This window comes from Macaca fascicularis, chromosome 13 (assembly GCF_037993035.2).
Source record: "Macaca fascicularis isolate 582-1 chromosome 13, T2T-MFA8v1.1".
Lineage (NCBI taxonomy): Eukaryota > Metazoa > Chordata > Mammalia > Primates > Cercopithecidae > Macaca > Macaca fascicularis.
The window spans coordinates 67690269-67703472 of NC_088387.1; the positions used below are offsets into that span (position 1 = coordinate 67690269).

The 13204-nt window shown below is 38.7% G+C and overlaps 1 protein-coding gene across 8 annotated transcripts in view; it reads right to left on the minus strand.

Moving 5' to 3' along the window:
- Positions 1–13204, minus strand: part of ACYP2 (acylphosphatase 2) — a 266925-nt gene that overhangs the window by 146042 nt on the left and 107679 nt on the right. Inside the window, exon 4 of one of the 8 annotated variants that reach the window (XM_065527090.2) lies at positions 7429–10219. The exons of the other annotated variants lie outside the window; for them this stretch is intronic. Coding sequence (XP_065383162.1) covers positions 10090–10219 — 130 coding nt within the window. The 3' untranslated portion in view covers positions 7429–10089. Of the gene's footprint in view, positions 1–7428; positions 10220–13204 lie in introns of those variants that run through there. 8 annotated transcript variants of the gene reach the window in all.

Below are 13204 nucleotides of genomic sequence, written 5' to 3' on the forward strand. Positions count from 1 at the left end.
TAGTTTCCTAAGTAGCTGGGACCACAGGTGTGCACCACAACGCCCGGCTAACTTTTTTATTTTTGTTGTTGTTGTTTTTGAGACAGGCGTCTCCCTCTGTTGCCCAGGCTGGTCTCCAACTCCTGGGCTCAAGCAATCCTCCCACCTTGGCCTCCCAAAGTGCTGGGATTAGAGGTGTGAGCCACCATGCCTGGCCTGCACCGGAGGAAATTTTTTTATGTAGGTTCCGGTGAGTACAGGATTTTTATCCTTTCAAAACAGCCTATACCAGTGGTTCAACACAGGTCACTGGTCCCCATCCCCAGGGTTTCTGGTTCAGTACACCTAGGGTGGGAGCCAAGAATCTGCATTTCTAACAAACTTCTAGATGATATCCATGGTGCTGCTGCTGGCCTAGGAACCACACCACAGGTTTATACCATTAAAAACAACAGGCCTCGTATTTTGGGGAATTTTACTCCAAGTGCACTTCCAATACAAGAGAGAATACTGAGCTAGTAAAACAGAAAAGAAAAAGAGGCAGCAGCAAAATGTTTCATTTATGTTACAAGAAGGTAGCTGTTAACACTCCTTTGTACACAGTGGGGTAAAAATAGCTGAAGGAATTACTATAGCAACAGCTATAATATCCTTAGAGACTTTCTCTCCTGGCATTATTCATAAAGGGAGACCCATCTTACACGAATTCTATTTCAACTTGGAGACCTGTCACAAACAATAAACATGGGAAACTTATCCCATTCGTCAAACACTATGAGATAAAATACAAATTTAAGATGGATTTGAAAAATGACTCTGTGATGCCTGAATTTGGATTTGGTCCAGCAATTAAACAAAAACAAAAATAAAAGTAAGTCTTTATGGCTGTGAAACAACAAGAAAAGGAGAGCTGAGAAATGTTGAGAATACTTATTATAAAATTTTTAATGTTTTTTTAAAAATCCCAAAATAGCTTCTTCTTTTAAAACAAAGACTTTCCAAACTATAAATAAAAGAATATATAAAAACCAAAGAGCTCCACCTAGAGTTTGAAAAAAGGGTTATTACTTATACACACAAGTAACAAAGCACTAGCTACCCTATTGTATCTATATTCTCTTCATTACTGTTAAAAATATGTATTCTTACAAAATCTTTACAAAAAGGATAACCTTTTAAAGTGTGTAATACTGTTAATGTAAAGGAGAACTGACTTTTTCATGTCTGTAACCTATTTTTCTTCTAAGAATTTGGCAGTTGTATTTGCCACTGTGAATGATTATCTTCAGGCAAATCACTAAAAAGTTAGGATAGAACATATATACCTACTATGTAGCCACAAAAGTTTTTTAAATAATTAAAAAATTAAAAAGTTGGGATAGTGTTTAAGGAATTCATGGAGATGACAGTTTATGAAATTGATTCAAGAACCCAGTTCTTACCTGAGCTTGCTGTATGTCCTTGAGTAACTCCTCTTCGAATCCTGAGTTTTCGCCTCAACAGGGGTTAGTAAGACCAGTGGTTCTCAGACCCGGCTGCTCATTGGAAACACTTGAGATCATTGGAAATAATTTGATGCACGGGTCCCAGCCCCCACGATCACGATTTAATCGTTCTGCTGTGTGGAGTAGGAGGTGTGGGCAATTCAGTTGCCTTGTAAAAGCTCCCCAGGTGATTCTAACATGCAGATTGGCTGTACCATATTGGGTGATCTCCAAGCTGTCTTTCACCCTTAAGCGTCTATAGCTCTAGCTCAGTGGCTCTGAAGCTTTCATGTGGATCACAGTCACCTGGAGGGCGTGTGAACTCACACACAGCTGGACCTTACCACTGGCTTCGGATGCAGTAGGCTCAAGGTAGGCCCCAAGAATTTACGTTTCTAACAAGGTGCCAGGTAATGCTGATGCTACTGATTCAAGGTCCTATTTTGAGATCATTGTTCTAGACTATTTCAAAATCACATTTGCCAATCTCCCAAATTATTCTTACTCTCCTTGATGAAGCCACAGTATGATATGGTTAATTAATCTCCTTGATTCCAATCTCCCTTCTTCCAGTTCTTAGCCCATACTTTCAACAGTTAGTAACCTAACCCACAAATGCTATTGTGTCACTCCCTGGCCTGAAACTTTTCAACAACTCCCCATTGCTGACACAAGGACAAATTCACATGACATGCAAAGCTTTTCAGTTTCCAGTAATCTGTCATCTGCCTATGTTCCAGTCACATGTTCCCAAAAACACAGTGAAGGCTCTGTCAGCACAGTGCCTTCGTATCTGACATTCTCTTCTCCTGAAAGGTCCTCATTCCACCTTCTCTTTCTGACATACTTGTCACCATTCACTCTATGGGCCAGGTACTGTGCAAGGCACTGGGAATTCAAAGAGAAGTTCAGACAATCCCTGCCTTTAAGGAGCGTACAGTCTTGAGAAGTGTAGAAGGCATTGTTGAATGGCAAACCCAACACTAGTCTTAATACCTCTCCCCCTTCTCCCTTTCATCCTTATGAGTGGCTGAAAAAGCTAATTACTGCCAGGGATGGACAATAGCACATACATAGAAATGTGCTGCCGGCTTCTGGGAAAGGGTTTGCTTTCCAGATAAAAAGGAAAAGACCCAGAGCCATCCATTCCCCCAGCCTTGAGTGTGGGTGCAACGCCTGAAGCTGGGACAGCCATCTTACAACCATGAGGGAAAGGACAAGAGAAACCTACAGACACGGTCCTGACATTGATGATCAGCTCAACAAGCGCCAGTAGCCACTGACCTCCAGTCTCCTTTATATTTGAGAATAAACCGCCATTTGTTGAGCCACTTGTTTATTGGTTTTCTGTTACTGACAGCTGAAAGCATTCTCTTGGGGTGGAGGTGGGAAATATCCAGCAAGTCATCCTTTCACAGCAGCTGTGCTAAGTGATGTCAGGAAGCAGAGCACACAGTGAGAGGCTACAACACAGCGAGTGGGGAATGAAAGAGTGGGGAGCAATCAGCAAGGCGTGGAGACAAGAAGGAAGCATCCATTCCAGGCAGAGGAAAGAGCTTCTGCAAAGTCCTCAGGGAGGGAGAGCTCTTGTGGCAGAGGACAGAAAAGCCTGCAAGATGAGGAGCAACAGAGGAAGCCGGAAGGAGAGGCAAGGCTTGTCCTGCTCCCCAAGGCAGGAGGAACACTGCTCCCACTGTGCTGCCCCAGAGCTTCATCCCCAAACTCTACCCCTGTCCTTCCACCCTGCTCTAATTTACCTGCCTACCTCTTTCACCCCAGTTAGACTGGACTTTTCACAACCCCTTTAATCATCTTATGCCCCTTAGCACCTAGCAGAGGGACGTGGAAATACACATAATAAACATTTATTGAATGAAAACATTATCATATAATACTTTCACTATCCAGAAGTATCCTGGCTGGGCGCGGTGGCTCATGCCTGTAATCTCAGGACTTTTGGAGGCCGAAGCAGCAGGTGGATTGCTTGAGCCCAGGAGTTCGAGACCAGCCTGTGCAACATAGTGAGACCCTGTCTCGTTTAAAACAAACAAACAAAAATCCTAAAAAGTCATAATCCAATAGGAGGGCTGACTTATGAATATTTTTGAAGCCCAGTTCTGTAACTGAGTTCCACCACCACCCAGGTATGCCACCTTCACATGACTGAATGAGATGCTTGCTGTAGAACCTTATTAGAGTTAAAACAGGTGATCTCAGGCAATATTTACTGATTTTTTATTTTTTTTTAAAGCACAGGGAGCTTGACTTTAGCAGCCCAGTCAAAAGTACCTGCTACAGATGAAGGTCCAACCAGGAGTGGTTTTATAGTAGTATATATGGTTTTATAGTAGTAAGCCTACACTATATATACAAAGTATATATACAACTATGTATATACAGAGTTACAATCTGACTCTGAAGAATATCAAACCAAATGTTTAGTTAGCTGACCCTTGCCCCAAAAAAGAGGAAGAGAAATAGAAACTTGCATTATGCATCAAAATATTATCCAAATTTGTTTTCAAACGGTAGGTTTATGGGTGATTTTATTTAATTTCCACTTCTTAATATTTTATAATTTGCTTGATTCACTCAAATTACTTAAATCAATACAATGTTTTTACTTACAAAAGCACAGAGGAGAGCAAAACTTCTTCAGTCATGAGGCCTTAGTTTACTCAGTATGTTTTGAAAAACGCTTCATACTTTTTATAATTAAAAGTGAATCCAAAGTTTAAATTTAAATTGCAGACAGCCTTTGACCCATATCCAGGAATCAACACTTCAAAAATATGGGGAATAGCACATACCTCACGTCAGTGGCATGGAGCGCAAGGGAAACAAGGCACAGTATTTTATTGGTTAGAATTGCTGAGGCATGGTGGTAATCAAAAGCAGACCATGCTGGGCGCAGTGGCTCACGCCTGTCATACCAGTGCTTTGAGAGGTCAAGGCTGGAGGATTGCTTGAAGCCAGGAGTTTGACAAAAGCCTGGGCAACACAGTGAGACCCCATCTCTACAAAAGTAAAATAAGGGCAAAAAGAGGAAAAAAAAAGAAAAGAAAAGCAGGCCGGGTATGGTGGCTCATGCCTGTAATCCCAGCACTTTGGAAGGCTGAAACAGGTGGATCACCTGAGGTCAGGAATTTGAGACCAGGCTGGCCAACACGGCGAAACCTTGTCTCTACTAAAAATACAAAAAAAAAAAAAAAAATTAGCTGGGCGTGGTAGTGGGTGCCTGTAATACCAGCTACTTGGGAGGCTAAGGCAGGAGAATTGCTTGAACCTGGGAGGCGGAGGTTGCAGCAAACGGAGATTGTGCCATCGCACTCCAGCCTGGGCGATGGAGCAAGTCTCCGTCTCAAAAAAAAAAAAAAAAGAAGAAAAAGGAAAGGAAGAAAAGCAGGCCAACTTTTAGTTGGTTTTCCTGTTGTTTTCAAATTCCCTATATACAATGTGCCCATAATGCCTGCACCAGGCAGATAATCCCACTACCTGCACTGGTGCACGGCTGTTTGCTGTTCCCTCTGCACAGAAAGCTCTTCCCAGACCCTCTGCACTGGCAGCCTCCTCTTCACCATGCATCTCTTAGCTTAGAAGTCACCTCCACGGAAAGCCCTTCCCTGATTATCCCATGTAGAGTTGGAAAAGCACCACTCTCTTCTACAAGACCTTCTTTATGTCCTCCTTGGCACTTACCACTATTTGAAAATACCGAGTTTATTGTTTGTTTATTGAGGGTCTTCCCACACAAGAAATGAAACCTTACTTCTTGGTCACTGCTGAATTCTAGTACCTAAAACAGTTCCTGGCATATATAAAAGGTATCAAATATATAATCATTTCATAAATGAAAAAGATATACCTATATATGTATACAAGGATACTCACTGCAACAACATGTATAATAGCAAAAAACTGCAGAAAGCTGAATGCCCAGTAATAGATGAATGATTAAATAAATTATAATTCGTCTATAAATCAGAATATTCTGCAGGGATTTAAAAGAACACTTACTGCCATCAGAAGATATCCACAATATACAATATCATGAAATTTTAAGTTGCAGAATAATATGTGTGGCATGATCCCATCTTCATAAATGACAGAGATAAATGTAACTACATGGGAATGTATAGGGTTTTTTAAATAATAAGGGATTATATTATATGTATTTTCAATATATATATGTTATATGCATAGAAAAAATGTATAGGACTATGGTATTAAGAGGACAGAAAGAACTTACATCTTTTACTCCACATAAATCCCACATCATTTAAATTTTAGAACAACCATGTAAATCTTTTGTAAATTTTTTTAAAAGATCACATTTATTTTGTACTGATAAACTAAAACAGATTTCAAGTTTTTGGAAAATTGAGATATCTTTTAAAAAAATATTTATTTAAAATATTTCATGCTCAGACCAGGTGCAGTGGGGTCACGCTTGTAAATCTCAGCACTTTGGGAGGCTGAGGCAGGCGAATCACCTGAGGTCAGGAGTTCAAGACCAGCCTAGCCAACATGGTGAAACGCCATTTCTACTAAAACTACAAAAATTAGCCGGGCATGGGTGGCAGGCACCTGTAATCTCAACTACTTGGGAGGCTGAGGCAGGAAGAATTGCTTGAACCCAGGAGGTAGAGGTTGCAGTGAGCCAAGATCATACCACTGCACTACAGCCTGGATGACAGAGCAAGACTCCATCTCAAAAAAATAAAAATAAATAAATAAAAATGAAAATGAAAATATTTCATGCTCATATACACGATGGAATATTATGCAGCCATAAAAAGAAATGAACTCATGTCCTTTGCAGGGACGTGGATGGACCTGGAAGCCATTATCCTCAGCAAACTAACACAGGAACAGAAAACCAAACACCGCATGTTCTCACTTATAAGTGGGAGCTGAATAATGAGAACACATGGACACAGGGAGAGGAACAACACACGCTGGGGCTTGTCGGGGAGCAGGGGAGGGAGAGCATCAGGATAAATAGCTAATGCATGCGGGGCTTAATACCTAGGTGATGGGTTGATAGGTGCAGCAAACCACCATGGCACATGTTTACCCATGTAACAAGCCTGCACGTTCTGCACATATATCCTGGAATTTAAATTAAAAAATATATATATATTTCATGCTAAAGTTTTTATACTGTAGGCAAACTTTAAGATTATATTAAAAATAAACAAAACTAATAAGGAAACACTGAACTTGAACTACACTTTAGACCAAATAGACCTAACAGACATATGTGGAATTTTCCATCCAACACCAACAGAATACACATTGTTAAGAGCACATGGAACTTTCTCCAGGCTGGGTACCAAAAACAGTGCCTGGCATAAATAAAAGGTATCAAATATATAATTGTTTAATAAATGAAAAATACATACATTTATTATCTATGTTAGGCCACAAAACTGGTCTGGACAAATTTAAGAGAAGTAAAATCATTTTAAGTATCTTTTCTGATCATAATGCTATGAAACTGGGACTCAATAACAGGAGAAATCTTGGAAAATTCACAAATATGTAGAAATTAACATGTTACTAAACAATCAATGAGTCAAAGAAGAAATCAAAAGGGAAATTTAAAAATATCTTGAGACAAAAATGAAAATACAACACATACCAAAACTTATGGGATGCAGCAAAAGCAGTTCTAAGAGGGAAACTTATAGCAATAAATGACTTTATGCACCAGGGACCAGTGGAAGACAGGAATGGAGTGGGTAGGGTTTCAAGATGAAACTTCCACCTCAGATGATCAGGCATTAGTTAGATTCTCATAAAGAGTGAACAACCTGTATCCCTTGCATGAGCAGTTCATAATAGGGTTCGCTCCGCCATAAGACTCTAATGCTCCCACTGATCTGACAAGAAGGGGAGCTCAGGCGGTACTGCTGCTCATCTCCTGCTGCGTAGTCCGGTTCCTAACAGGTCACAAGGATTGGGGACCCCTGCAGTCTATCAGAAAAGAATAAAGATCACAAATAATCTAATGCTTTACCTCAAGGAAGCAGAAAAAGAAAAAGCCCAAATACAGCAGAAGGAAAGAAATGACAAAGATCAGGGCTAAAATAAATAAAATAGAGACTAGAAAAACAATAAAAGAAAAATCAATGAAACTGGCAGTGGTTTCTTGAAAAGATAAACAAAATCAACAAACCTATAGTTAGGCTAACCTAGAAAAACACTGAAAAGATTCAAATAAATAAAATCAGAAATAAAAGAGGAGACACTGTGATTTATGCCACAGAATACAAAGAATCATAAAGATTACTACGAACAAACAACCATAAGCCAATAAATCGAATAATCTAGAAGAAATGGAGGCATTCCTAGAATTTATCCTACCACATATAACCTACCAATGCTAAATCAAGATGATATAGAAAATCTGAACAGACCAATAATAATTGAATTGGTCATTCAAAAAGATTGAATCAATAATGCAAAGTTTCCCATCAAAGAAAAGCCCAAGACTGGAAGTGTTACTGATGAATTCTACCAAACATTTAAAGAACTAATATCAATCCTTTTTGAACTCTTCCAAAAAATCAAAGAGGAGGAAATACTTTTGAACTCTTTTTATGAGGTTAGCATTACCTTGATACCAAAGCCAGACAAGAACATTATGAGAAAAGAAAATTACAGGCCAATATCCCTGATGAACATAGATGTAAAAATCCTCAACAAAATACTAATAAGCCAAATTCAACAGCACATTAAAAGGATCATTCACCATGATCAAGTGAGATTTATCTCAGGGATACAAAGATGATTCAACATATGCAAATCTACAAATAGAGAACACCATATTAACAGAATGAAGGACAAATACTATATGATCACCACATTAGATGCAGAAAAGGCATCTGATAAAATTCAACATCCTTTCACTAATAAATTAAGTATAGAAAAAATGTACATCAACATAATGAAGGCCATATATGAAAAGCCCACAGCAAACATTATACTCAATGGTAAAAAATTGAAAACTTTTTCTCTAAGATCAGGAACAAGACAAGGATGCCCACTGTCGTCATTTCTATTTAATGTAGTAGTGGATGCCCTTGTGAGAGCAATTATGTAAGAGAAAGAAGTAAAAGGCATTCAAATAGGAAAGGAAAAAGTTAAAATTGTCACTGTTTGCTGATGAGAAAACCCTAAAGACTCTATCAAAAAACTGTTAGAAGTGACAAATAGTAAAGTTGAAGGATACAAAATCAACACACAAAGCTGAAGAAATATAGAAAACAGTCTCATTTACAACAGCTATCAAAAAAAAAAAAAAAAAAAAAAACCTTAGGAGAATAAGTGTAACCAATGAGATGAAAGCTCTATACACTGAAAAATATATAACATTGATTAAAGAAATTGAAGAAGACACATATATAAATAGGATATTCCACGTTCATGGGTTGGAAGAATTAGTATTGTTCAAAAGTCCATACTACCCAAAATGACCTTCAGACTCAATGCAATCCCTATTAACATTTCAATGACATTTTTCACAGAAATAGAAAAAGCAATTTTAAAATTTATATAGAATCACATGCACACATGAAAACAAAAACCCTAAGTATCCCAGGCAATCTTGAGCAAAAAGAACAAAGCTGGAGGCAACATTCTACCTGACTTCAAACTATATTACAAAGCTATAGTGATTAAAACAGCATGGCACTGACCTAAAAATAGAAACATCAACCAGTGGAACAGGATAGAGAGCCCAGAAATAAACCCACATATTTACGGTCAATTGTTTTTTATTTTTTTACAAAGGTGCCAAGAACACACCATGGAGCAAAGACAGTCTCTTCAATAAACAGTAATGGGAAAACTAGACATCCACATGAGATGAGTGAGATGTGACCCTTATGTCATACCATACACAAAACACAACTCAAAATGGATTAAAGACTTAAACACAAGACCTGAAACTGGCCCCCCCCAAAAAAAATACCAGAAGAAAACATAGGGGGAACACTATGTACCCCATAATTATATATGATTATAATTTTGAAAAAATACAATTTTTAAAAAGTAATCAGTCTCATAATTGACAAAACTTGGAAGAAACCACCTGAATATGGTAGCTTGATCCTGTAATCCCAGCTACTTGAGAGGCTGAGGTGGGAGACTCACTTAAGGCCAGGTTTTGAGACCAGCCTGGGAACACAGCAAGACCCTATTTCTGAAAAAATAAACAAATAAAATAACAAATTTGGAAGCAACCAAGGTGTCTCTCAATAAGTGAATATATAAACAACTTGTAGTACATCCACACAATGAAATAGTATTCAGCAATAAGAAGAAATGAACTGTCAAGTCACAAAAATACATGAAGGAACCTTAAAGACATATATCTAAGTGAATGAAGCCAGTGTGAAAAGACTACATACTGTATTATTCCAACTACATAACATTCTGGAAAAAGCAAAACTATAAAGACAATAAAGACATCAGTGGTTGTCAGCGGCTAGAGGGAGAGAAAGAGAGATGAATAGGCAGAGCACATGGGATTTTTAGGGTAGTGGAACAATTCTGTATGATACTGTAATGGTAGATACATGCCATCACACATTTATCAAAACCCATAGAATGTACAACATCACAAGTGAACTCTGGCCAGGCACAGTGGCTCATGCCTATAATCCCAGCACTTTGGGAGGCCGAGGTGGGAGGACTGCTTGAGACCAGGAGTTTGAGACCAGTCTGGGAAACACAGCAAGATCCCATCTCTACAAAAAATAAAGAATAAAAAAATTAGCTGAGCATCATGCATGTGTCTTTAGTCCCAGCTACTCAGGAGGCTGAGGAGAGAGGATCACTTGAGCCCCGGAGTTCAAGGTTATAGTGAGCTATGACCATGACACTGCACAGCAGCCTGGGTAACAGAGCAAAACTCTTGTCTCAAAAAGAAAAAAAAAAGAGTTAACCGTAATGCAACCTATGGGCTTTAGCTGTTAATAAAGTATCCATATTGGCTCATCACTTTTAACAAATATACTACATAATGCAAGATGTTAAGAATGGGGAAACTGGCTGGGCGCGGTAGCTCACGCCTGTAATCCCAGCGCTTTGGGAGGCCGAGACGGGTGGATCATGAGGTCAGGAGATCGAGACCATCCTGACTAACACGGTGAAACGCCGTCTCTACTAAAAATACAAAAATTAGCCGGGCGCGGTGGCGGGCGCCTGTAGTCCCAGCTACAGGGGAGGCTGAGGCAGGAGAATGGTGTGAACCTGGGAGGTGGAGCTTGCAGTAAGTGGAGATCACGCCACTGCACTCCAGCCTGGGTGACAGAGCAAGACTCCGTCTCAAAAAAAAAAAAAAAAAGAATGGGGGAAACTGAGGACCTAGGGAAGTGGGTGTGAGGGAATATACGGAAACTCTCTGCAGTTTCCACTCAATTTTTCTGTAAACCTAAAGCTGCTCTAAAAGAGAGAGTCTATTAATTTTTTAAAGTAATTAGTTGCTACCTGAGAAAGCTGATTAAAGAAAAAAAAGAATAAAAGTAATTAGTACTGCATTATACATTTCTTTTATTAAATGATTATCTTACTAAATATACATACATTAAATGTGAACTTTAAAGTAAAAGCTATACCCTTAAATCATTTTAATATAGATCTGTTATGTTCTAAAGGAAAATAAATGATTTAGTATTTGAGGTATAAAGACTGGTATTAGAATTCCAACTCTACTGTAGATATTTTACATGTTCCTAGTTTCCCATTAATTTATATCAATTAGACTAACCTATTCTTTTTCCAAAATTATAGCTCCTCAATGAATTTTGTTCCCCTAAAAAAAATACCTTCTATATTTCAATAGAACATCCAATGGAACCTTTCTTAATAACCCCATCTATTTGTGTAAGAAGGAACCTGATGAATAAAGTATAAAAATATTCGCAAAGCGCTTTGAGCTTCTCAGATGAAAAAGCAAGGAAAAGCTAGCTACTCTGGTTGCACATTCATGCCACTAATGGTCCGCTGGAGAAAAGTTATTTTTAAAAATACTAAATAACTTTGAATCGGACACCACCTAATTGTTCACAAAATCCACTGTTGCATTTCAATCTACTATTGTAACAACTGGAAATTCAAAACAATGTCAATTCATAGTTAAGGCATAAAGCTGTTCAAATTTCATATTTCACACAAATGTCAAGAATTAATATCTGTGGAAGAGGTAAACACAACTATTAGTGAATACCTCTATTCTAATTCTAACTCTTGAACTCTGAACATATTTTAAGTACATGCACAATCATCAACTATAGAAACACAGAATCTGGCCAAGCACGGTGGCTCACACCTGTAATCCCAGCACTTTGGGAGGCGGAGATGGGCGGATCCCCTCAGGTCAGGAATTCAAGACCAGCCTGGCCAACATGGTGAAACCCCGTCTCTACTAAAAATACAAAACCCAGCTGCGCATGGTGGCCTGCGCCTGTAATCCCAGCTACTCGGGAGGCTGAGGCAGGAAAACAGAGGCTTCAGTGAGCCGAGATCATGGCACTGCAATCCAGCCTGGGCCACAGGGCAAAACTCTGTCTCAAAAAAAAAAAAAAAAAGAAACAGAATCTTAGCTGGACAGGACCTCAGAGGTCATCTAGTCTAACATACCATTCGATGAGTTAGATCTTCTACCACACCCTTGGCTTGTCTGACATCTGTTACACGGCGGGCAGCAAACTATTTTCTATAAAGGGCCAGGTAGTAAATATTTTAGGCTTTGAGGCCATCCAGTCTTTGTTGCAACAACTCCATGCTGCCCATGTACCACAAAAGCAGTCATAGCCAAAACATAAATAAATGGGTGTGGCTGTGCTCCAATAAAACTTCATTTACAAAACAGGCCGTGGGTTGCCAATCCCTGATCTAGACTACTCCTAGGTATTGATAAAATTCCACCATTATATACATTTGATGACTTTTCAGGAAAATTTGTTGTCAGGGTGAGCTGAAATAAGCAAATTCAGCAAATTCACCCATTGCTCCAATCAAGATTATTGCCTTCTGGAACAAAAGAGAACATTTACTCTTTCCCATGTATCAGCCTTTCAAATACTTGAAGGAAGCTATCATGATTCCAAGTATTCTTTTCTCCAGCTAAATATCCCCAGTGCCTTCAAGCATTCCTTGTATTATGACATAGTTTTCCAGGCCATGTAACCATTTGGTCATCCTCTTGTATACATATACCAGCCCTTTAATAATCCTTTGAAGTGCAGAGGACTGATACGTGACATATGGTTTAAAAAATATATAGCAATCAAGATGTAATTTTAATTTTAGAATTTGGCTGTCTCCAAATACAAATGTGTTTTGTTTTACGAAATTACCATTGGGTCTTTATGAAAAATATATGTTCTGAGGACTTATTCAAAGGCTTATGCTCAGTGTCATAACACTGTACATTAATTTAACATGATTACTAAGAAACAGAAAATATTCTTAATTTTGCAAAAAAAAAAGGTAGACATAATAAAACGATAGATTCAAAACAGTCCTTATGCATCAAAAAATGTTGGCAGAACTTACCTCTGCAATTGGAATTATGTAGTACAATTTGCAAAAGAAAGTCATCAGTCATTCTTTCTGAGAAAATAAAACACGGAAGGGGAAGAAAACACACACATCCACAGTGTGTTCTTGGATGCTGCTGGCTTGTTAGTAAAGACAGAGCAGGGCTGCTATAATCACAGCCAGGCCAT